The 26209-nt window shown below is 38.1% G+C and overlaps 1 protein-coding gene across 4 annotated transcripts in view; it reads right to left on the bottom strand.

Moving 5' to 3' along the window:
- Skel (Skeletor) overlaps positions 1-26209 on the bottom strand; it is a 53486-nt gene that overhangs the window by 3627 nt on the left and 23650 nt on the right. For 3 of the 4 annotated variants that reach the window (XM_053763778.2, XM_053763780.2, XM_053763779.2), the window contains exons 3-12: positions 24298-24482; positions 22768-22930; positions 18868-18995; positions 17188-17325; positions 5469-5568; positions 4665-4849; positions 2191-2385; positions 1719-1838; positions 987-1146; positions 372-565 (exon numbers count right to left, since the gene is read on the bottom strand). In XM_053763778.2, the coding sequence (XP_053619753.1) occupies positions 372-565; positions 987-1146; positions 1719-1838; positions 2191-2385; positions 4665-4849; positions 5469-5568; positions 17188-17325; positions 18868-18995; positions 22768-22930; positions 24298-24482 (1568 nt within the window). Of the gene's footprint in view, positions 1-371; positions 566-986; positions 1147-1718; positions 1839-2190; positions 2386-4664; positions 4850-5468; positions 5569-8153; positions 10496-17187; positions 17326-18867; positions 18996-22767; positions 22931-24297; positions 24483-26209 lie in introns of those variants that run through there. The other variant, XM_053763781.1, reaches the window with a different exon arrangement.

Genomic DNA, 26209 nt, shown 5'->3' with positions numbered 1-26209 from the left:
AATATACATGGACATTAGACAAAACACATAGATTGAGTTAGCCAAGTTCGAGACTGGAGTTCTCTTTCAGAGAACTCAACGATACTATATTTTATTAAAACATTACATAGATAAAAATCCATGACGCAGGTCAATCTGAAAAATATTATTTTCCATCTTGATCTGACCGGATATCGAACCCAGCGCCCCCAGCTAGCAGTCCTGCATGACCTAGGCTCTAGACAGATGTCGGTAAAGGTAAAGTAAATAAAATATTCAAGTTATTTTAATAACACACTACAATAATAACACACACTAATCTACCCACAACCTGAAATGTTAATATCGACTAGAAATAATTATGCATTTTTCTGCTCAATTCCAGTCCTCACCTTCTTCTCTTCGTCGCTCCTATGCAAGTAGCCACCAACAGGGTCGTTAGTGATGTAGAAGGGGTGGTACCGAGCGGGCACGTCGGGGTTGGAGCCGCCCTCCACCACGAACGTATACTTCTTGCCGCGGACCACATTGATCTCGGGAATGAGCAGCCCGTTGATGTACCAGGAGATGCCCCAGCCTACGTGACCTGAAATACGTTTTCATGATTTTATACAAACTTAAGTGTGAGTAAGCAAAATGTAAAGACTAAGAAGTTGTGCCACTACCAAGTGACTATTGAGAACGTTGCTTTTAAAGTTACCACTTGCTAGAGCAAGTAGGTAGCAAAGCGAGTAGTAAGTTGCATAAGCAAGAAGATTAAAATTGGATCTCTTGGTATATATATATATATATATACCAACAAAATGACAAGACAAGAAATTTATAATAATCTATGACAAGAGATTTAATTTCTTCTTCTTGTCTATTCAAATGAAAATGATGGAACCGTTAATTTACTTTTAAATGACAGACTGATCGTCTTTCAATAGGTAATTTTTTTGTGCGTGCCGATGGTCTGATAACTAAGGATGCCGAGGACTATGATGCACACTAGCACCACAAGGTACCTGTGATAGCAGAATATCCTTGTTTCCCCCCGGTGGGTCCCATCTGCGCGTAGAACACGCCGTCCGGGGGCTCGTAGCACTGGATCGCGGGGATGTCCCACGGCTGGGCGCGGGGCACCGGTCGCGGCGTGGGCACGGGGTTCGGCTTAATTACTGCTTTCTGATAAATAGTACACATATTGCTACTCGAATAATAGAGTTGATAATTACTATTAAATATTCTCCTGCTCTAGGCGTTCGGTCCCGCCCAGGAATCGGGCCACTCACATATCCTCCCATGATTGTCGTTTTGTCGAGGCGACTAAGGGACAACACAGTCTTAACAGCTGATAGATATCAATGGCATTCGCAAAGAGGGTTGACGTCAGGCAGGCGGCAGGTTATAAAATAATAGCAAAATCTTCAAAATTTAATGGTAAATTTTTTACGCGCACCCTGGGATTTAAGGCGTCACAGCCCGAAATGTAACCTAGAATACTAGAAGAAAAAGAGAAATGATAATTATACATTTGTAATATTGCTTTTATAAACAAATTATAACTAAAAATCCGAACAAGTGTATAAATAAAAAAAACATTTTACATCATAATCAGGTGGTTCGAATCATTCAATTTTCCACTTACTCCTTATTAGTAAGTACCTACTACTATTTTCGGACTTTTAGATAAATACCCCGCACTCAAAATATCGTGAGTCTGCCAACAACATACAGAATGTAGAATATACACTCACGTTAGCCTCCGGCTGCCTGGACGGCGGGTCCCTGCGCGGCGGCTCCTGTCTATCTTCCTCATTCTCCGGCATCGGGCAGTTCCACACTGGCGCTCGACCGAATTCGATGAATTTGTCACCCTGTAGTCAAACAATGGCTATCAATTAGTGCGACTAATAACGCACCCGACTCGAGCAGATAATTAAATAAATTTAATAACTCAATTTGTAAGTTTCCAGGTGGTAAACAAGCAAGGCACATAAAAAGTGCCTTGGTATTCGAGACTAAATCTCTTCTGTGATGATGTTAAGTAATGGTGGATACTTTTCCGATCGCTGATAATGACAAAGAAGCAGCATGCTACATAAAATGTAACATGCCACTGCACTTGCAGCACACTGCACAAAATTGGGGTACGAGGGATTCTTCTTGGGAGACTTTCTTTGATACGTCAACTCCGATAGCTTTGCGACACCTAGCGGTAACCATTACCTTTGTAAAGTGATGGTGGTACGACACTTCGTTCCTGGAGTTGAGAGGTCCGAGCGCCCAGATCACGGGCTGGCTGGTGTTAGTGAGCACCGCGCGGTCCAGTTCGTCTGCGGCCTTCAAGCTGCGCTGGTAGGTCACGATGGAGTAGCCGTTGACGAGGGCGGCGTTCAGCAGCCGAATAGAGTTGGTCTTCTCCTGTGAAAATAATCAATTTTGGTAAAAAGTAACGGAAAAAATTAAAAGAATTGAAATAGAATGCCGAAGCGTGAATGCGCGAAAAGTGAATCCGGGAAAAGAATTTGGATGTAGAAGATTGGGACTCACTTTCGGTAAATGACGGCATTTGTCCGTAAAGTAAGTAAGGTTGAGTCGCCACGCAAATCGACATCAATTTTTATGCCTTCATTTTTTGCGTTACATCGAAAGATGTTGTTGATTAAAATTTATTTGTTTAATTTACCGTTTTATTGTTTACAAACTGGATATAAATAATTACTAATACATTTGTGGACATTCTTGATTTTCAACGTCAACAATAGTAAGGTTAATAAACTTCTATTTTTTCTAAACACCCACATCATTCCAGTTTTTTCCTTGAACATTCGTCCACATTTATTCCTTAACATGTAAACCTAATAGATATAGATCAAGCTCACTCGGATGTTTACGGTGAAGGTGAGCGAATAAACACGGGAGACTAACTAGAACTCATTACAGTTACCGTAAATCGTGACCGCAGACATAGCTACCTCTAACTAGATATGACAGCATCGATTTACTTAAGCTAATGTCGTATTCTGTAACCAAAAGAATAATTAAATAAGTTTTAAATAAGCTTGTAAAACGAGTATAATCAGTCTCGTGCCGCATATTATAATAATGCGTAGAATTAATGACAGAGTAGTATGTGACTAAGTAGTGTGTGAGTTTAAAATATAAAATTCATTAAAAAGTTCCGTCCGGTATATTACGCGGTTCAAGGCACCAATGACTGGCTGCATCTGCTTGCTGGATATGCTTTGGATCAGGTATTATTCAGAGCGTACGAGAGTCAGTTTAATATTTGTTAATTCAATTTCAAAATCTTTAAACTTCAATATTTTATCCCTGTTTGATCAATAGCTTTATAATTTAAGATTCTTAAATTCTCGCTATTCGAACACGCTTATTATTATCACGTTGCACTTTACGTAGTTCAAAATATTTCAACTAGCCACATCTAGTTGGATCAGCTTATTTCAGACAAAGGTGAAACTGCTCTTTGTTCTTCACAATCTCAAACAAGCAAGCTGCAAGAAATACAGTGATTGCCACATTTAGTTAGATTAGCTCTTCTTATTCTTCGGCCCATTGTCATTCAATGCTGAATGTGGCCTACATTTAGCAATGCATTTTTCTTTGCAATTCTCTTCGGTCATAAGACCTCATGCTAACCTCATCCATCACCTTCGATTCCAGATATATATATATATCTATCTATTGATGAGTTTCTATGTTTTTCGACATCTGGTTAGAGTAGAGTAGCTTTACATCTGTGTGAGGCTGCTCCTTTGTGCTCCGCAATCTCGCGCCGACCACGACGCTCAACTTGAACAAGTTTCAGTTCCGATGGATTGGAACAATAAGCGCCTCGCAGGTGGAACTTCGGGAATGCATCCAGGTTAACTTCGCGTCTATATTCGTTGTTTTAATTTAATTAATGCGATCCTATGAGACAATTAAGACTACAGTAACTCAATGTAGGAACTAAGTTTGTAATAGACATTCTAATTAATGTAAGGTTATAGAATAGTGTGTTAGTAAACGAGCTAGCGTGTTTCCTGATGGTAAGGAAACACGTGCCCGGTGCGTTGCTGACTTTTTGAGAAAGCGATAGGCTCTTTCTTGAAAAGCCCAATGTCGAAAATATTAGGTAACACCGAAGAGGGTTTTGTTTATTCCATAGGTCAGCACCTATAGAATTTATTTCCCTCAACGATTTTCCCTGTGTAGTGCGACATTTTAGCATCTATTTTAATTATTAAATACTATTTTTTTGTACAATAACGTTATTACTAACAAACAAATTAAAAGTTTTGACCTCAATATTGAACATACAAATTGGTACAAGAATTCCGTTATACCTCCCACTTCTGTGAAAAATTCCCGAGTTACATGAGTAGCGAATGTTTCCAGTTTCCGTCCATTATTGCATTTCTTGCATCCATCGTTGCAGGAGTGAGGAACGCGTGGGCCTCGCTTTGAATGCACCACTTTGAATGGGCTACACGAATACTTTTATTGAGCAAAGGAATCATGGAAAGAATTCAGCCAAAGGTTTGCTCAGTTACTATTTGTAGTGTATTAACAATTTTCTATTCTGTTGCTGGAGTAACAGAATAGAAAATTGATAATATTCTTAAATAAGAAGTATTTCGATGCACTCGGTTCACTGGTAGAAAAAGCCCTTTAATTAAAAACCAAAAAATACTGACCCCAAGCCTCTCGTCAGGACAGGAGCCCCTGACCCCCGCGCACTGGCTCTTCGCGTCCAGATAGTAGTCGACAGCGTAGCCCTTCAGCGTGGCCTTGTCCACCCACGCCACCGCCACGTCGCCGCCCACCATCTGCGAGTGCGACGGGTCGCCGGAGATGCCGAACGACATGTACTCGCCATCCTCTGGATTACAAAGATATAAAGATATTTATGCGCTGGTTATAAATATCTTTATAGATTTTCCTTGCCCGGTTCGCACGGGCTGGTATGTATAAACCATCGGGTATAAAACTTCTACAAAACAGTGAAAACTTCATCTAAGTCCGTTGCGTGATTTACTATAAGCTTAGAAAGTTAGGAACCAACTTTGTTGAAGGTAGAAGTGGTAGAAGTATGTAGTGATTCTTTATCGTATGTACTTGCCAGTTGTGGTTTTTTATTATTTGTACCTATTAGGACCAAGCAGGCCAAGATGCATGCAAAATCAAATCATTCAGAAACTAGACCTACACAGGCACTTTTTCACGTTATATTCTAAATTAAATAATATTTACCAAAGCTACATACTATTAGTTATTAGCGTTGAGGTAAACACCGATGTTGATAGTTGATAGTTAGTTGATAGTTCTAAAAGCAAGTTTATAACGGCAATTAATAATTAATTAACTTAAAGCATTTGACCAAAAATGGCAACCAAATAACCAGGAATGCGTGGAAGAAATAAAGGAAGGTTTTTGCCCAGTAGTGGGACTGTAGGACTTAAGTAGTTAGAAAAATAAGGGTATAAATAAAATAGTCTCACCGAGTTTCCCGACGAGCTGCAGCACGATGCTGTCCCCGGCGACCGCCCATCTCACTTCGAACGCCAGCTCGTCGTGCAGCACCTCGCAGTTCAGCTTCGACTGCGCACAGACAGACATACTATTAGATAGGTGAACTGTTTGATATGCGTGCCAATGGTCTGACAGTTCCATTGTTCTCTCCCCAAAGCTAACTCCTTCACTTCTTGATACGACACTTGATACGACGAAAATTGCGTATACCTAAACAAAATAAAAATATCATTTCGGTAGAAATTAAGTTTCAAAAATGTTATTACTCCAACGCTATGAGCAGGGGAATGGGACAAAAATTCATTCCGTGATATTCAAACGGCACTATATAAACTATTTGAAATTGTTTCGTATTCTATATAAATCCAATTCGTTTAAAAGTTTTCACAATTATAATGAACATTTTTAATGTTATGGAAGCGATGGAAGCGTAGGAGAATGAAAAGAAAGCTTACTCAACTACGTATAATTTTTAAATTATATGAAAAACCTTTGAATGTATTGAATGTAACAAAGTTGAATGTGAATATATTTTCCGTGGAAATCAGACGACATAAAAGTCAAATATCCATTTTCAAGTCACATTAGTCCCAAGTGTTATGGATGAGTTAAGGATTCACCTCTAACACAGATCACGACATGACAACAAGAGGGATCATTTAAGTCAGTTATTACTCTGGCACGCTAACCCCAGGTCAAGCAAACTATTATAAACTCGAGCTCAGCAATTTCGTGTAGCTATCAAGCTAACTATTGGTTCGCAATTTCAACTAGTGATTCGCAAAATATTGCTTGTGATGACAGGAGTTCATGGGAATTTACACAACGAAGTAGGTTAATACCTAAAATCACACATAACTAATTTTGTTCAGCGACCAACTCAAAAGCTCAGAGCTTTTGAACGAACTTCGCAAGTACCGAACTTCATAAGAATTTCAAAAAAGTTCGTACTCCAACTTTATTTTTATTCAATATACTTACTATATTACTCCCGATTACAAGATGAAATAACGCGGGCGAAGCCGCGGCTAAAAACTTGTTTGGAAATATAATTAATGTCTTTATGTGCTGTCGTGTTCTCTGTATTATTTTCCATTAACCTTTATCACACTCAGAAGTAGGTATACGCTCAATATTTCTTTTGCACCTAAAATGTTATGTTCTAAAGAGTGTAACTGTAATGTTGATTTTATTTTGATCTATGTAAATCATTAAGTACTATGTTTTCTTTTTGCTGATCTATGATGTATATTGATCTAATTCCTTCAAAAACGATCCATTTACTTACAAATACATCTTTAATTACTTTCATTATATCCTAGCACATCTCATTCATACCGTTTCATCCCTTCACATTGTCTGCAAATAACCAACTTCGTCTCAAATGTCCCCGCACCCAACATCACCCAGCCTAGAAGTAATACGGCAGCACAACTGCCCGTAATGAGGGTCGAGCCATGTGATCCCTCAGCGATCGGCGTACCTGACCTAGCAAATTGTAAGTACTTTTACTTTTCCTGTTTGCGGACTTGGATTATTAATTTAGAAACGACACTTTTATTTTAACTATTCGTGATAGCTACTGAAATAAATCATGAATCTGAAGTGCTCAGACATCAATGCTCAATACATAATAGTGGGTTGGAATGAGTTTTTGCATGCACATAATCGTATCGACGACGGCAAAATTTATATGAAAAAATGAACACCGATCTATCGTACTTAAATGGAACAATGACTTAATTATCTGTAAACATTTTGACATCATCGACGCGTTTATATTTTCCCTAAATCTCATGCTAACCCCACAGCGACACTCACGCGGTACTTTCAGGAAGTGTCACGTGGAGGTGTCGAATAGTGGTCGGTCTCCATTATTGGGTAGTGCGGGTTGTCCCCACGGAGCCGACATCCAATCTCTCGGCTGGATGTGCCCTTACATTGTTGTCATTCCAAAATGGTAGCCAGTAATTGGGTCAGAACAATCAATTCGTAATTTTCACGATCGGACAAACCTAATAAAGACTTGGAATAAAATGATGACTTCTATAATCGTACATGATGACCCCAGGTTTCGCGACGTCACTACCTCGAACGCAACCGAGAATACATTGAGATGAGGGAGGTAAACTTCTGAAAAACTTACACCAATGTTGTCAACTTAAATGTTAAATATATATTTATTTGCTATTATTTCCTGGCACTGTACATGCTATGCATCCTTTTCAAACTAAATTCTTGGCCACGTCTTGTAAAGCCTCTATTAATTCGTAACATGTAACCACTTTATTATGTAAACAGATATATTTATTAGTATCATCCTGCTATGTACACTTCCCGTGTTCACACATTTGACTTGAACGAATAGGTGCCGTAAAGGATAAAATAACAATTCCGCTCATCTCAATAATTTCAGACACAACCAATTAAAACGCTATCCAAAACAAAAACTAATTTGTTTTTAATCAAGGCGAAGAATTTGCGAAACCCAACTGATTCTGTTTACTCAAAGTTTTCTAATTTATCTGCAAACTTCTCCAGACGTACTACATAAGTATTTCGTTATCATAGGACATTATAATCACAAAACTTTCAAAAAATCTACCAAAAGAATATTTATTCTGAAAATAATCGAAACAAAGAAAAACAATAAATTAAATTTAGCAAAACTTTTATTGAGTATTTTAGTAAGTATTGTACAAAGTAATAATTATATTAAAACTTAACTTAATGCCCCGTTTACACAAACTCAGTACTTATTGCAATCCTTAGTTATTAACATCAAAGAGATGTTCAATCCTGACTTATTCGTCATTGTTTTTTTTACTAAGTATATAGTTACTAAGTCCGGATGAACTAAGTAAAATCGCGGCATCGGTCGACAAGATATAAATTGTTTTTTTTTTTTTATTTTAATAATTATCACAGATTCTGGAGTATTTATGGAATATCACAGCTAGGAACTTGGTTTACGGTATTTTTATTGTAACTCAGTGAAATTCTCCAAATATATTACCTAAATAAAATCTGGTAACTATATCATGTGATTTTATTATCTTAACACCAAAATAGATTCAAAGCACTTTAAACGAAATATATCTTTCGTCAACAAATGAGTATTTTCGACCAATACTATATACTAGCACTTACAACTAATGGTACCTACTGGCTCTTTGCAGTTTGGTCCCTCCATCATGCAACAATCCGCTCAATTTATTATGAAATATTTCAAAGTTATCTAAGCTTACATTAGTCATCACCAGTGATATCACCACTCTATCATTTATAAATTAATATCATCAGGACATAGAATAATTTTCTTAAATATTGTTAGTGTTGTCGTTAGTCAATATTAGAAAGATTTTGGCGAAAAACTTATTGTTTTAAACTTCATCAAATTTATCTTAAGTCTTCATAAATATTTACAACTTGTAACAAAATTAATTATCAAAACGCAACAACTCCCTGTGCGGGTATTTTTAGCACTGTTGCGGAATAATTGACTAATAAATAGTGGGTGTAAACAGATCCATGTTCAAGTGTAGAGAATTAAGGTCGATTGTTAATGCAACATCGTGTGAAGATGCCCCAAGGTCTGCGGAGGACACTGGACCGGTGAGCGGAGACGGGCCGGCACTCCCAAATTGTATATACATAGATATATAAATGTTATTAATATATTATTCATAAACGACCGACATTTTACAAACATGTGACAAATTAGCGGAAGATTTGATTGTATCATATATTTACATGATAGTCTTCCGAATGACTTTTTAATTGTTTTTACTGAGTTGAGAGATTTTTTTTCTATGAAACATATTATTTTATTTATTTCTAATCGTACGTGCGCATGCTTTAGAGACCTACTATTATTATATTTTTGTTCTCAAAAATATTGTATATCAAGAATAATTTTGGAACAGGACATTGGAATGTTGGAATGGAGATTGACATGTGATGTCATGGTAAAGTCTTCAAAGTCGATTGCGTGACCACCTCTACTTTTACTTTTCACCGTGAATCTTCATTAATCATCAATTCTTCATCTTCCACAATTCATATCAAAACATTGAACGTAACAATAATTGCCAAAATTATTTACCCATTATTGCCAACCTGGCTGTGTCACGTCATGGCATTTTTATAACAAACATTTTTAGAAGTGAAGAGCTATTGACACGGATCTCAAGACTGACATGAGCGGTGGATAGGATTGCGAAATTTGTGGTTTGCATCGAGCGCATCGTTGCACAACGGTCGTTGACCTCGACCGACAACTAGGTCAAGGTCACTGAACTTTTGCCTACTGCTGAGGGAACAGGCGATACTGCAACGGCTCTTGTTGTTGGTACTGCTGCCTTCGATATAATTCTTCTTGAAGTTGTCTTTCGTACTCAGCTCTTTGTTGCTCATACAACTGTTGCTCGTAAATATTTGGGCTTTGAAGCTGGTACTGCTGCTGGGCCAACTGTTGGTAATAAATTTGTTGTCTCGGGTCTTGATTGTAATTTTGCTGCCTATAGTCTTGCGATTGTTGCTGATTGAAATTCTGTTGTCTTTCAGCTAATCTTGGGTCATTTCGTATTTGATAATTCTGCTGTTGATTATAATTTCGTTGATTATCATCAATCAACTGTTGTTGATTATGATAATTTTGCTGTTGATTATTATAATTCTGTTGCTGATTATAATTTTGTGCAAATTCCTGTCTTTGCTGCTCTTGTGGCACACTGACTTCCGTGCGATAGTAAACCTCTTTCGACGGTTGTATGGCAACTAATTGTTCTTTCGGCGGCTTGTAATCGTCAGCTCTTCTATGGAGTTGTCCGACATGGTCTTCCGACTGCTGCTCGATCAAGGCGGCAAGTCCGGGAGCAGCGAGGCCGAGGCGGGCGGGGCGGTAAGTGGTCGCGTCGACGGGGGTCGGGCGCGGGCGGTGTCGGGGTTGGGAGGTGCGGCGGGGGGTGTCCGCCACCAGCGCACTGTTGCGGCTCTGCAACAGGAAATGGCGCTCAGACGGGAGGGAGGTGGAGGGTAGTAGGACTTAACTATGGGACATGCGCTTCAGGTGGATCCAAGAACCACCAAGGTCGAACAGACAGAGAGAACATGATGAATACCGACGATGAAAAGGAAATAAAATCACTGGTGATATTCAATTTACACAATATAGATACCTAAAATAAATATGTGAAGTAATGTAAAAAATACTATCATTAATTTAGTAAACGTTCTTCAATAAATGACAAATACTATCTCAATAATTTTAAAAGGCTTTTATGTAATAAGCCGAAGGCGATTGTGAACGTAAATATGTATAGGATATTTTGCGACTTAACAAATAATTGTCGAATAGTGTGGTTATATAAAACTAAGATACAAGTAATAAAATATCAGCAATAAGTTGACAGTTAATAATAAATTGACTATTATTATAATTATTCAATTTCAATATTCAGAATCTGTAATTATCCGTAGTTTCTCAAATAGAAAACATTTGAAGGTCTCAAGAAGAAAATTTTACCGATGTAGGATATTACTTTCGAATTAAAAAACAAATTGCAGTCACAGGTCGGGGGACCATTACCAACTAACAGTTGTCGTGCAGTTCGTCTTGAATGGCCACTTTGCTAGCGCCACAGATTTCAGAAATTATAGCAATACATTCGCACGAGGTCGTAACTTAAAGCGAGTATAGTAATATTTTATGATCTTATCTCTCCTACTGTCACAGATATGGTGATGTCTACGTTTTAAGAGACAGTAGGATCAGATTCAGATCCAAAAAGCTGGCTGTCTGTTATTCAATTTATAGATATGTTTATTAGGACTTATTAGGACTGTTTATTAAAAAGGCCCGCATCAGTGACCGGGACTGGGATGCCGGCGGGACTACTACACTAGTGTAATGAATGTGTTTATAAGATTTTGTGTAGGGAATTGAATTGTTTCACCAGGAAGCTGAGTGTCACAATAATCCTGAGTGACATAGAATACTTATAATTTCTATAGTTCTAGTTCCCGAAGTACCAGAATATAAATATGTTTTTTTGTGTTATATAAAATATAAAGTGTTATAAAAAAAGGATTAATGTTATTACTAGAGCAGAATCCACATAAAATGCGTATGCGCATATCCACATAAATTTAGACTAAAGACACTATAAAAAAAAATCTGCATGACTAAATAAATATAAATTCAATGGAGCTTCCAAAATGCCGGGATGATTAGAATTGCAAATAGATCGCTAGCTGGAGTATGTCCAGCGTCAACTCCGGCCATTAGGGAGGAATATTCTCGCGACATTCTCTAGACGAATGCAACAGCTAACGTCTGATTGATGGCGATATATTGTTAGCAAAGAAACGAGTTAGCCGAAAGGCTTTTAGTGCTGTTTTTGACCCGAAAGTTGTATCTCAAATGAATTTAACTCCTTTATTTTCATCTTCTTTCGCTGTTACGTTTTTGTAATTGTGTACAATCTGATGTCATTTTCCCACCACATTGCTAGTCAAACTTGGATCATTAGGTGAATAGCATCTTTAGATAGATAGATGAACTCTTGATTGCACCATTTACAAAGGAGTCATATGTTTCAAAAATAAATGAGCGCAAAGATACGCAAATGCAATTTCTCAATTCAAATATTTAAATTTTAAAGTACTCACAAATAAGAATATTTTTATTAGAAATGTCTCAAGAGCAACGTTTGGTTTATCTTTAGCTAAACCCTAAACCCGCGGACAGACAAGCCTCAGCTTCACGGAGAAAAGTGCCCGGCCTCGTGGCCCCACAATAACTTCCCCAGTTATCGGTGTTTTTGAATACAGATCCGGCCAGCTCTCATACTCTGCATTATTTACGAGCGGAGCCAGGCTCAGTGCCGCCGCGGCTAGTGCACTCCTTAGATAACTTTACTTGATACCTTTATCGAAAATGGCGACTTCAATTTATAACATGGCGTCTTTTCACTCTCACTTTTAATTTAATAAAAGTTAACCATTTTTTTAACTAGTTTTTGCCTGCAGCTGTGCCCGCGTCAATTTTCCACTGGAACATTACTTTTTTCTATGATTTCTTTAGGTCTGATGAATAGAAAGATTTAAGCAGATTGATTGGTGGGATTAGTTGTTTGTTGGGTTTTATACTAGTAAGTTAGCAACCAACCGCGCATGCAGCCCTCCTCCACGCTAGCCAATGGACGGCTGCAACCCTAGAGCCTAAAACCGTGGCATTAAGCTGAGCGGAAACCAATTTGGTTATTTGGAATATTGTAATTTATAATGCTGATGAAATTATAACCAAATAAATTTATTTTCTTTCTTTTTTTCTTTAAACAAATTTGCGCAGTTAGACTATTAATTAACGTTATCGTCTAATCTAAAGATCGCTGTGAGATCTTTCGCGGGAAAACTGTAGACAGTTTCTTACTCTTTAACATATTATACATATAGGCTATTGTTTAGGTATAAAGCGGATAACTTATATAAAACCGATGTTAGTTTGTTACCTATTAATTACACATTCTTTAACTTTCTTAACCAATGTGTTGCTTGGTCCATGGATCCTTTTTAAAAATATAAAACCATTGGTCATTGTACAATTTGGTACACAATCTGGATATATTTTAAGGAACATTCTATGGAAACGTTACTGAGTTTTTGAGCAAAAGTATTCCCAAATTTTGTAATTTTATTTTGTATACCCAAAAAATTCGCTAGACTTAGTGTACATTTTCACAAATACGCCAACCTGTTTTTACCTGTGTTCACAAAATAAACGAATTACATTCGAGCGGAATACAATGATAAAATGATTGCTACATGACATTCCTCGCATCTCAACAATTCGCTAACAAAAGGCTTGAAATGAAGGATAAGCCGAAAGAATGCGGCTTTTGTGCACCGCAGCATTCACTAGCGACAATGGTGCGGCGGCGCGGCGCTTGCTTCGGCATCGACAGACATACAGATAGATAATATCTATTACATCATTTCATTTCTATTATTATATATTTTAATTTGTAATACAGCGAACAGACAGAGGCGGCAGATGACTCTAGTCCTCTGTCGCCTCTGTCTGTTCGCGACAATCTCAAAAACTACTTCTAAACTACAGATTTTCAGGCAATTTTCACTAACAGATAGAGTGATTAATGAGAAAGATTTAGGCGTATAAATTATTATGTTTTTATTCGAGCGAAGCCGGAATATTTTATCTTTGTCCTTGGCTGGCTGATGATTCTTAACTTTTTATATAATTCTGTTTTAAGTTTAAGTTTTTTACAATTGGTATAATATTTCATTGAGAAAGGATATGTTCCGGAATTATTCTTTATCTACTGTTTCTTTTGTGAGGGAGGCTATAGTTTTGTAGTCGCAAATATATTGAATGTGAGGACCAAGATAGGAGGACTCAATGTTGCACGATCCGCGGCTCTGCTAGTGGGACGTCAAATATGATAATCAATTTTGTCCTGATGCTAATTTAACTTTGATGTTATTACAGTTAAAATGTTAATTATTGAAATAGTATTCCTCGAACTCATCTATTTGCTACGAATGAAATAAATTGCAAACCGATGTTATAACCAGACTAAGTACCTAAATGTAATTGCATTGTCTATCCAAGCGCATGTCAGTGTGCACTATATAATTAGGCTTTCAGGGTGACGTCATACTTAAGGTCAAAGGTCAAAGAGCCCTTTTGAAAGGAGCGCGTGTACAATAAAGTGACTTAGCTCTGAAGTATACGACACTTTTGTTTATGAAGGCCACTCGTGTGAATGGCGGTTTTTCACATTTGTTTTTTTTTATGTATATGGATATAGAGACAAATTGGAAAACAGAAACTATTTACTACATCATTGTGCAGTGTTATTCTAGTGTTAGTCAACTCTTTTTAGGAATGTTGTTAGTTGTGTCGCTTAGTCGCCTTCTATAAAATCCATGGGAGGATAAGTAGTGGCTCTTTTCTAAGGCTGCAAAGCACATCACGGAAACATAAAACCAATAATTAATAACATTTTTCATTTTCATTAAAGCACAACATTTTAGTAGGTTTTATCCAGTATTCAGGATTCCACTCAACGTGCTCGCAATTGATACTGACGGAATATTGTTTGAGCGTAATCCGGGGATCAACGTCGCTCAATTAAAACAGGAGCGTGCTGGGAATCGTTCTAGTGAGTGATGATACGGGCAGAGGATAACTAGCTTCACAAATCTCATTGAACTTTCTCATTGAACCTGCTTTTAACAATAGCTTCTCAAAGTTTGTTGATGCTAAGCAGGCCAGTCATAAAATCAAACCCGAGCTATCAAATCGTTTGGCTTCGGGATTCACAGCCGCAAGTGCAACCGAGCTTTTTCATTGCAAACATCTCAATTTCCTCTTTAGGGCTTCATCAAAGATGTAACCAGCTTTACCGGCTCAACGACAGAGGTCAATGACCTGGCCTTTTACTAAATCTGCAGTATTGCACAATTAGCCATACGTGTGTTTTTGCAATCGCCAACTACACCCTTATCACAATGCGCTAAGGTTCCGAATGCGGTGGCGAGATGAGTGGGCTGAATTTGCAAATACAGAACCGATGTTTCAAAACGGTGTCGAAAGGAGTGACCGCAATGTACTTACATGTTAATTCAAAGTGTATTAGAGAATAGAAATCAAACTGGTTCCCACGCTGTTACTTTATTAGTCAAACTATTACTAAGAGCTACACCTAGGTGTGCGGTGGTGCATCGCGTGGTGGTCGGCATCCTCACCTAGGTGGGGATAGGTAGGACATGTAGATAAATAGGAAAGCGGACCCTGGGCCCCGACAATATGTATATGTTGTCATGTACATAGTTAACCTTCAAAGTTATACAATTTTACTGATGTAGTGTATACTAATCCAAATAAGATACTGGAAGTAATTAAAAGTTCTAGGAGATTAAGATTTAGTCTGCTAAATAATCGTATTATTTTAAGTTGGAAAATATATCGTAGCGTTTCACTCATAAAGCATTGATAAGCAAAATCCCAATTCATATAGGTAAAACATGTGTGTCTGAAATTATTGCCGAGATTTTTTAAGGCGTGCGCATTTCTTCGAAAATGTAACAATCTTTAACATAATATGGATTTAGTCGCTGTAGGAAATCCGAAAAACGCAACCCTTATTACGAAGCACTCAAGCAAATCGTTTTGCGAGTAAAATTGGGGGGAGGGGTGGGGGTGGTTAATCTTTATTGAGGGGGAACAGCAGATTGTCACGCTGCCAGGTATCGGAATTGAAATACTTCATATAGGTACTTCTATGTCTTTAGCTATAAAAAATATATCGTCAAAAATTTTAGGAGGTACTTGCTTGATACAACTGGAAAACCCCGAGTAACCAATTGTAAATTGAGACAAATTGATTGAATTTCGAGATTCGGAGTTATATCTTGCTAACTCGCCTACCATGTTGCCGATAACATAATAGATAGTCTATAATAACAGCTCACAAAGTATAATTTAAACGCTTATACATGAATGTATCTCATCAATCAAACTGAAGATCATCTTGCAACGAACATTTATACAAATTAGACGCGCTTTTGTAACCCCACTGTGAATCGTCCTTTGCAAAAAACTAAACGCAATTTATCTATCAATACATCTCAATTGGAAACGAATTCTTTTTTCAAATCCAATATCAAGTTCAATAGCGTAAATTGGCGACGTAAAATATAATAAAAGTGATACAATCTGGTTCACGTCATTGCTATCTTCAAATTCTTTGAGCTTTCGAAACGAACAATTTCGCCGAACGTCACATAAAATTTACATGACTTATCAAGAATAAATTTTAATTACATATACAATATAAATACCTGATAGTTATAGGTATAAATAAATCAATAGTGTTAATAAACATGAACATCGAGTAATCCCAGGTTAGCTTCAGTCTGTCTCAACGACATCGTAATCTCAGCCTAGGCCAGAATTACAGCTTTGCCTGGAATTACAGCTTGTTTGAAGACGTGAGCCGCATCGGGTCGTGAGGCTGGCGGAGGTCCAAATGCTGTATTTTAACATATTACTGCATTTCTTTAGGTACCAGATGTATACTCATCTACACAACTTGAAATGGGTTTAAGTGCTTATAAGTGGGCTTTCTCGGAGAACGTAAACATATTAAATCTTTCTTCAAATTCGGAGTAATTCCATCTGTATGATTTATCAAAATATCTACCAACTAGGTAAGCCCAAACTTAAACGTACCTTACGTAAGCACAAGAATCACGCTTCATATGGATCACCAATAATATAAAATGGCGTGTGGTTCCGCCCTAGAATAGGACCAATCCATATCTCCCCGTGTATGTTGAACAATACTGGACACAGCCTCGGCAACTAAGCAGGGATTACCAAGCACAGACAGGCGGCTGGTTGTAAGATCACTGCTGAATCCTTAAAATGTTAAAATTCGAATAAAGATCCCGTCGGCGTCACAGCACCGCATGCAACCAACATGCGGAGATAAAAGTCACTGGTGGAGATCAGTTACTGGGATAGCTCTTTATTGTGAGGTCCTGATTAGCCCAGGTTTCAGCCTAGTTTGGTGTTCAGTGCTCGTTAAATTAAGCTTTTATTGTTATACCTATAGTACCCGTTGTCAAATGCCGATACGCAAAGGAGAAGCGACTGACCTGTGGCGAGACGCCGAGCATCTTAAGGCTGGGCGGGACGTTGGCGAGCTGGCTGCGGGGCAGCGTCACGTGACCGAAGTTCACGGTGAACGCCTCGCACCACACCGCGAAGTGGCCGATGTCGAACACCGTCAGCTCCTGGGGTGGAAAGAGATAGTTAGTTTGTAGATAGATAAGTAGTTTGTAGCTTGTGAGAAATAACTATAAATATAAAGATTGACGAGAAAAAGTGCCTGTGAAGGTGTAATTTCTGAATAAATGATTTGAATTTGAATTTGAATTTGAATTTGATACATTTACTTAATAACTCTTATACACTGTTTCTCTCTCTTGCTTCCGCCGCTATGAATCATCATCGGAGCTTAGGGTTCGCTTTCCTAATTTATTCTCCATTTCGCATGGTCTTTGGAATCCTTAGTTCTAATGCCACTCAACTGTGCACTGTGTACTGCCTTAATCCTATCTTCATCCCAACTAATATCATAAAAAAAAGAAAATAATAACGCTTATTTTCGTTTTTATGATTGGTAACTTATTTAGTAGTTCATTCCGGGTTGAAAGGTAACCTTCATTTTATGTACTCGTACATTTTTAAAATTTGTTTTCTGAACGGAGCTGCGGAAGCTGGTGCAAACCTCAAGTTAAAACAACATTGATCAGTATCACGTGTTGTGTGAAAAGCTAAAAGCATTGACAGACACATCATCATAATTTTCTGCTGAGTTTAGGCCTCTTTCATAATGATCACGATGAGTAAATATTAATCAGAATTTTAGAAACTGACCTACTACAAATCAATTTATTCTTATTAGTAGATCACAATCACGATTTTAGGCAAGGAAAGTGGGTCAAAAGTCATGTAATTTTCCCCGGTCCATTGTCGGAACGGTCACCGATCAGAAATAGTGATTGTATTCGAGGAAAGCGGCGGCCGGTGAACTCACTGAAATGGTGGCGGGTGATGCAACGGTTCTGAAACTATCTATTTTCTGCTGACAACTTGAATATTTAACAGTTGTTTTATATGAAAAAATACTTACTTTAGAAAAATGGGACATTACATTTGTTGGATTGACATTTAAAAGGAAACACGAAGCACAGGAAGAAAGCCATTTTGTACAAAAACAAAAATAAATCGCGAGTGAAGCGAGCGAGTTCTACAATTCTACTTGGGGCAAAAATAAATTTTATGTATGAATGTATCTATGTTTGTAACGCGATAACTGTCGAACCGTTGGTCCAATTTTGATGAAATTTAAAAGGTATATAGGATCTGTCAATAGAATTTTTAAGTTCGTGAGGCATAAAAATCAGTTGAGTCATTTATGAAATATTCACAATTTTGTAAAACTCATCACAAATTTATAGTGTTCGCGAGGTCAAGTTTGTGGCAAGTAGTATTTTTACTTTATTTTCATAACTTAGCGCTCGCACCTACATTGACGGCAATAACTGAAATCAGTGTTTTTGTACTAATGTGCAGGAAGTTCACTGAGTTATGGCCTTTTTGCCTTGCTGCAGCACACTAATTCTTTTACCATTATGCTTGTATGTACGTGTAATATCAATATTGTTTTAATGCTTTATATGTTATTGTTTTTAGTGTCTGTGGCGACACAAATAAATGTTTTCTATATCTATGTGTATGTCAGCAGACGGAGTGATGAAGAGAATACAAACCCCAGGTAAAGTGAGCACGATGGTCTTGCGGTCGTACTTCCTCAACGGCGCCTCCTTGCCGTTCTCATCGGGGATGCGGATTCCTTGCGGAGACGGCTTGTCTCCGCGCCCAACCCAGAACTTGGCATCTGTTGGACAAACAAGCCATTGGTAGCCTTTGGGAAGTTGCAGGGTAAGAAAAACACAGAACAAATCGACAAAAATATCATATTTCAATTATGACAATATTCCATACAAAAAATAAATTAATTGCCTAGTTCAACCGTTTTCTGCGTGGTTTCATCTCTTTCTCAGCAAATGCACAATAAAAATACATAGTGGCATTGTAAACTTGCTAGGGCGAATGTTTCGCATTTTTATATAAGCTCAGTGATTGATATTAAGTTTTTCATTATCTTTACAATTTTCATTTACAACATGTTTTAAACTCTTAACACAATCGAATGGTGGGTCATCCTTTGAAAATGTACTACAGGTATGTACAGACCACAACAACAACTGAGATTAATCCCTGGCCAATGAAGCTCCTAATCCTGCATCTTTCTCATATAAGGAAAAAACATATTTATGTAATTTTCGCGGGATTTCCTCGGCGAGTCAGCCAATCGCGGTGATCCTCTCCCTGCGGATCTCATTTACGCCAGACACGGGCGAGCGACTGGCTAAAACTAGACTTTTTCAAAATTCCTACGTTTTATCCCTTTGAGAGTTAGAAGCCTACAAATGCTGAAGAAATAATATCGACGATTATGATAAAGATTAAACAACTACAATTAAATAATGAAAGTATATACAGACCTTCAAAATCTGTTAATAAGTCAAGTAATAACATTTTGATGTCGTTAAATTCTGATTATTTATTTTTGAAAAAATAATTTGACTAAAGAATTATGTCTGTGCAGTAAACTGTTGAGGCTTATAAACATGCATTGTCCATTTCAGCTCAATCTGTTGATGATATCTGCTTCAAAATTGAGTTGCCAATATTCTACCCGAATAGACATAGGGCCCTACATAGTTACATTGCAGATTATCTCAGATTAGATGATAATCACTTGTAAAAACCATCGCGTTGTGATTAAAACTGGGCGTATTCTAAATTGTCACTTTTATTTGGTTCGTGACGTGGCCTATATTCTATTTCCAGAGAAAACAAAGCCAGTTGATGACTTGGGTAAAGCTGGTAATTGTGGCGGGAAACCGCGCCGGATTGATTGGCTATTGTGTGGAGCGGAACGTATTCATTCCACGCAGTTTAACTGCTGTTTTGATAAAAAAATTACAGAATCCTGGAAGGGTTTAATGATATTCACATTATAACTTCTTGACTATTAAGTATAGTGTTCGTAAATATATTTGTGCTCTTTACGCGCGTTTGAACAACATCATACAAAATCATGTAATTACTAAAGCGTTACTATGTACCATGTATACCGTCGTCACTTATCTTCACATAAAGTATTAAAATGAACACGTCGCATGGGCAGCAGTAATAACAATACGAAGCATTGCTGGTGATACTGTAGAGGATACAGTCTAATGAAATATACGACTATGATTAAACGTTACAATTTTTTTTATTTGATCAAATACAATTAACTTCAAACCATCCACGGTCTTAGGTAGTTAACGAATTTTTTACATTATGTCATATTTTAGATTATTATATTGATCTCACACGCCCTTTGATGTTAAGCGGTGACCGTCAATTTCCATCATTTAGTGTAGCTTGCTCCGCAGCAAGGCCGCGGCGCATTCTCACGGCGCGCGGCGCGGCGGTGAATGTGTGACAAGGCATTATGGTATTGTTTGCATGAACACAGTACTAGCTGTTTTGTACACAATAAACAAATGACAATAATAATAACTGAGGCCCGTGTTAGTGGGAAAACAAAACACAAATAATTATGAGTGGGAAAGGCGCATTTTGTAAAGGCGTCATTGAGGAAAATTAAATTGTTTTGTTATCAAATTGAGCATCGAGAATCACTTATGTAATTATAACAAATTATATTTCAGGAGTTAAGTAATGTAATGTTTCACTGTCGCCAACTCGCCGCCCCCAGCTGATGGTCTTCTTACGTCAACTGTAGATCTTGGCGTTGGGGCTTGATGAAATGCTCTGATTTTTTTATAAATACACAGACTTATATATTGACTATAGTAGGCTAACGAGCAGGCGAGTTGCCAGATGGTAAGCAGACACAGTCCAATAGTTTCAGAAAATGTGTGAATATGGTAGTATCCTGAAAATAAACTAAAGCTTGTAAAAAGTCACGTGATTTATCGACTTCGAAACGAACACCGACTTGTACTAAGATCTACTTATATATATCGAGTGCAATACAAAGAGCAACAATGTAAAACTCAGGTAAACTTGTGACGTAACGTCGCGGACAAGTCTATTGCGAATAAAGTTTTATCTGCGAGACTTGGCCTTGCCCTCCACCGCGCTCACGTAACACGGAGTCTTCGCGGAGCCGTGGGAAACCAGCTTTATTGCTAACCAATTGCATAAAATTACCATAAACAAATCATCGAGTTTGGCTTCATCAATTATGGCGCCACTCCCACACGGAGTACTAAAATGTCAACTTTTGAAATTTGGATATTTAATTATATTGAAAAGTAAAAGTGAAGGGCTTATTTCAAGCAAACAACCGCTTTGAAAACGATAACTTTAAATGGGTTTTTGAGAATAAGTAAATAACAAAGAAAGCTACCTACTTATTAAACACTCCTTTTGCAATAATGCTGAAGAGCTATGTTCGCTAATCTCTCCCCGAGGTATGTGGTTCCGCCCTAGAATGGGGGACTCCCGTGGGTATCATACGAACTGACTTAGAGTCATACAAAAGGCAGTAATGTTGTCGTCATAACAAAAACGGGCGTAACCAACATCGATACATATTTGTTATCATTGAAAAAATGCAATACATATGTCCCTTGATTTACCAAGCTCATGTCGCATGAATAGGATTCGACCCTGGGACCTTTCGATCACAGGCAGGCATCTCGATGTGAATGAATGACTAAGCATTTTCATATGAATAAAAAAACGCAATAGTATAAGATCCCGACAAAACGACGAGACGCTGTGGAGGGAACCATGCGGACTCTATTACGGAAATTAATGACTAATCTAATATGGCCCGCGCGTAAGTGTTTGCATTTATGATGCAGCACCTCATAAGTACAGTCCGCATGCCACGTTACACAATCTTCACCTCTACGTGTCTGTAATAGCGACTATTTTACCATGGACTTGAGTAGGTTGATGCGGTGTTGTCAGTATGTTATGTAGTGGTCGGCGTCTAGTCGAGTAATTCCGTGGAGAGATGGTGTCTCTAAATACACTGACCAATTACGACAAGGAGTTAGTGAATATGTGGTAAGACTATATAGTATGCTAGGACACTGAGACCTAGTATACTAGTTAGTATGTGTCTGTCTGTGGTTATTGCAGTAGAATGCAGCATGTGTTTGTCTGAAACACTCCCTCTAGTAGGACTCAGAATTATTTCCTTTCTTCTCAATTACACTGCATATCTTCTTTTTTGCGTGTCGATGGCAAATCAACTCAGATTCAATATTTTAATCCAAATACCAGCCAAATGTATCTCGCGACGTGTTAAATAAATGCGCGAAATTAATTGACTGTGAGGTAATTATCGGATTTGCAGTTGGGGCTCGGTTGAGAGGCGTCGGGGCTGAGAGCTAGTGACGGGAGCGTTAACTGAAATTGACTGAATAAATTTCATATTTGTGTAATTACGTCACGTATTGAACACAAGCTTGTGTCAAAAATGTCACTTTCGTAAAAAACTTTGTATTTTAAAATTGACTCAAATTTAGAGTTTGTGTGGAGACACAAGATCCAGATATGAGATAGAGGCTGACCTGGCGCTTCGCCATCGTACGAGAAGTTGGGCACGAGCAGGGTCTGCGCGTCGACCACCACGACGGCGTCCGACGACACGCCGTGCACGCCGCGCAGCGCGCCCACCTTGGCCGGCTTGGGGAACTCCAGGTCGCGCGGGATCGACACGTCTCCGAAGTTCACCTGATGAGAAATACATTATCAAAACAACGTAAGTGTAACATTTTTATATTTTCTAGTGCTGGTTGAGTGGAAATGACAGAGAAGATTACATTAGCAACATAAATATAATCGAATGCTGGTGAGAAATAAATAGCAAAATTATCTTTATCTTTTTGGATGGTAATCAATATATCAATCAATACATATAATAAAATTGAAGAAAGACCAAATTTGTACATTTTTAAATTCTTCATGGAATATACTTAGTTACTGATATAGATGACAAAAATATAGTTTTGGAAATTTTTGTGTCTGTCTGTCTATCTGTCTGTCTGTCTGAACGCGCATCAATCGAAATCTACTGGATCGATTTGCTTGAAATTTGGTATGTAGGTACCTTATATATCGGGTTAACATCTTAGATACATTTCATCCCGGTAATTGGTCAGGTACCCGTAGGATAATTGAAAAACGAATTATGAATCAAAAATGCCTCAGAATCTCGGGTTAACATCTTATGGATATTTCATCCCGGAAAATGAGGAGGGCCTGTAGGAAAATTAGATACATTTCATCCCGGTAAATACGCGATAAATTACTGAGATTTTACGCGGGCAAAAGCTAATGGTAGATAAATTACTATATGTCTTTTAGGGACATTTCTACTCTAAGGCATTTTTTTACACTGCACAACTTAATTTCTCCTTGATTAGATAAATTAAGTACTGCTGGTTTTTTATTTTTTTTTATTGATCTATGGTTGGGAGGGAATGCTTTGAATAAAAATATGCTACGTGAATTAAATAAATAAATACTTCACAGAGACCTGGTCTCGGACGTAGCTACTAAAGTCAATCAAAAAAATATAGTTAATAAATCAGCTCCACTGATCCAGTTCATTGTGCGCGGCGCTGAGGCTGCCGTTAGCGGAGTCTAGTTCGATTAATTACCAGCGGATCACAATACACGTGGCATTGTCTGAGCTAGGAGCCTGAGTAGGCTGTATCCTAGCTGTATTGATCCATTGAAAATTATCATTAATTAAGTATACTTGTTGACCTTCAAATATACATTGTCAAAAATTACCCTGTTAAAAATGATCAGTATTTTCTTACAATCCATCATTGCTTCCAGTGTCTTTGGCTCGGCTTAGCATGGGTCGTCAGGTGGTTTGGATGCAAATTTATTCATAAATATATATTAACAATGTCGAGGAGATACAGCGATACGTACACAGAAAAATTTTAAATCTGTAGCATAAACCCTACGAAGTAGCTAAAACGCTTACGAAACTCAGGGTGTTGCAGGCGTCCATGGGCTAAGGTGGCCGTTTACTGTTAGCTGCTGCTTGGTAGTTAATGTTTGAAAAATTAATGATTTTTCCTTACCGAGAACTCGTCGCACCAAACAGAGAACCACTTGACGTCCCGCAGCGTCTTGCCGTCCGGGAGGGACAGCGTGACGCCCTCGCCGCGGTACCGCCTCAGGGGGCTGCTGCCGCCGCGCTCGTCGCGCAGCCGCAGACCGCCTGAAGATGAGGGGCTCTTGGAGGATCCCACGTAGAAGTACGCGGCTGGGGAGGAATGTAACGTTAGTAACTGCTCGTTAAACATTGTACATTTTTAGGAAAGCATATTAACCTTTATCAAATGCCATCGACACGGAAAGACGAGAGAGAGCCTATAAAAACATTTTTTCTCTTCTATGTGATAAACTAATTTGGGGCCAAAATATATATTTTTTTGTTTTTTGTCGGATAGTAAATGCACTCTCTTTCATGTAAGCGTGTTCCTCGTTCCTTCCCAGTCGTTGAGCATTGGAGCCCAGGGTCCGCTTTTCTACTTTTTCACCTCCACTTCGCTCGGCCTTCGACATCCTAAGTAGTCAGAGCATTGGCACGCACATTCTCTCACTCGAAGTATAAGACATAATGAGCTACATTCGCACCTGGCGATACATTTTACTTTCACCAATGAAAACATTTCGTTCGATTAAATGAGTACCTTGCGGAATCGAACGAATATTGGGTTACAAAATAGATTCTTGAAAATAGTCGTAAAAATATAAGTAGTCGATGATTCCATAGACAGACTGTATATGTTATTCGATGGCATAAACTGAGGAGGCCCACACCCGTGTGGTTGAAAACATCTGAGGGAATTGAAAAAGAAGTGAAAGCTGCAAAATCCCAGTGAACTTTCTTATATCACATATCACGAACTTAGCATAACATAGTAACTATGTTGTACGTGTGATAAAAAGAATAATGCTCATTTTGTAAACATTTATAATGAGTCTCATACAAAAACGTGGCTCAACTTCCAAGGGCCATCCGTCAGTGTCGTGGGAACTAGCGAAAGTGACGAACCTGATTAATCACTTTGTATCTTATAAGCAAAGTATCTAAGGTTCAAATCACCATGCAAATTATATAGATTTTTTATAACCGACAGATCCGGGAAGTAATTGCGCGAATGGAGCTAATTGAATTGGTCCGAGACATTGATCTCTGTAACATATAGCGCTAGACTGCATTTTTAAATATAATATAATATTAGGTCCTTAGATATGAAATTGGCGTTTTGTTGTACTGGCCACTTTAATCACAAATTTCTCCTCTTTGGTTAGGAATTCCAAATTCAAATTTATACAGGTATTTACACATGTATTTGTGTTTCGTTAACCGTCATTCGCTTGTTTTTTTCTTCTGAGTTTACAAAATGGAAAACTTGAAATATCGCGTTATTTACGAGTACGAGTTCCACCGTGGCACCAGTGCTGCGGAAACGGCTCGAAGGATTAATGATGTGTATGGCGGTCGTGTCGCAAAAGAAAACACAGTACATTTTTGGTTCCAACGTTTTCGTTGAATTTCGACCTACAGAACAAGCCCCGTGGACGGCCGAAGACCCTAGTTGATAATGAAGAATTGAAGGCTATTGTGGAAGCGGATCCATCGAAAACTACGTCCGAGTTAGCTTCAGACTTTGGTGTTAGTGATAAAATTATTTTAATCCACTTGAAGCAAATTAGGAAGATTAAGAAACTTGAAAGGTGGGTATCTCACGAATCGACTGAAGCAAACCGGCAAACGCGTGTCGACTGCTGCGTTACATTACTTAACCGGCTCAATAATGAAGGGTTTTTTAAATCAAATCATTACCTGTGATGAAAAGTGGATTCTCTGCGATAATCGGAAATGCTCATCGCAATGGCTAGACCCTGGCCAGCCAGCCAAATCCTGCCCCAAGCGAAAATTGACCCAAAAAAAGTGACTTGTAAGCGTTTGGTGGACTAGTG

Source organism: Plodia interpunctella, chromosome 24 (genome assembly GCF_027563975.2).
Source record: "Plodia interpunctella isolate USDA-ARS_2022_Savannah chromosome 24, ilPloInte3.2, whole genome shotgun sequence".
Taxonomy (NCBI): domain Eukaryota; kingdom Metazoa; phylum Arthropoda; class Insecta; order Lepidoptera; family Pyralidae; genus Plodia; species Plodia interpunctella.
This window is presented reverse-complemented; position numbering and strand designations above follow the sequence as displayed.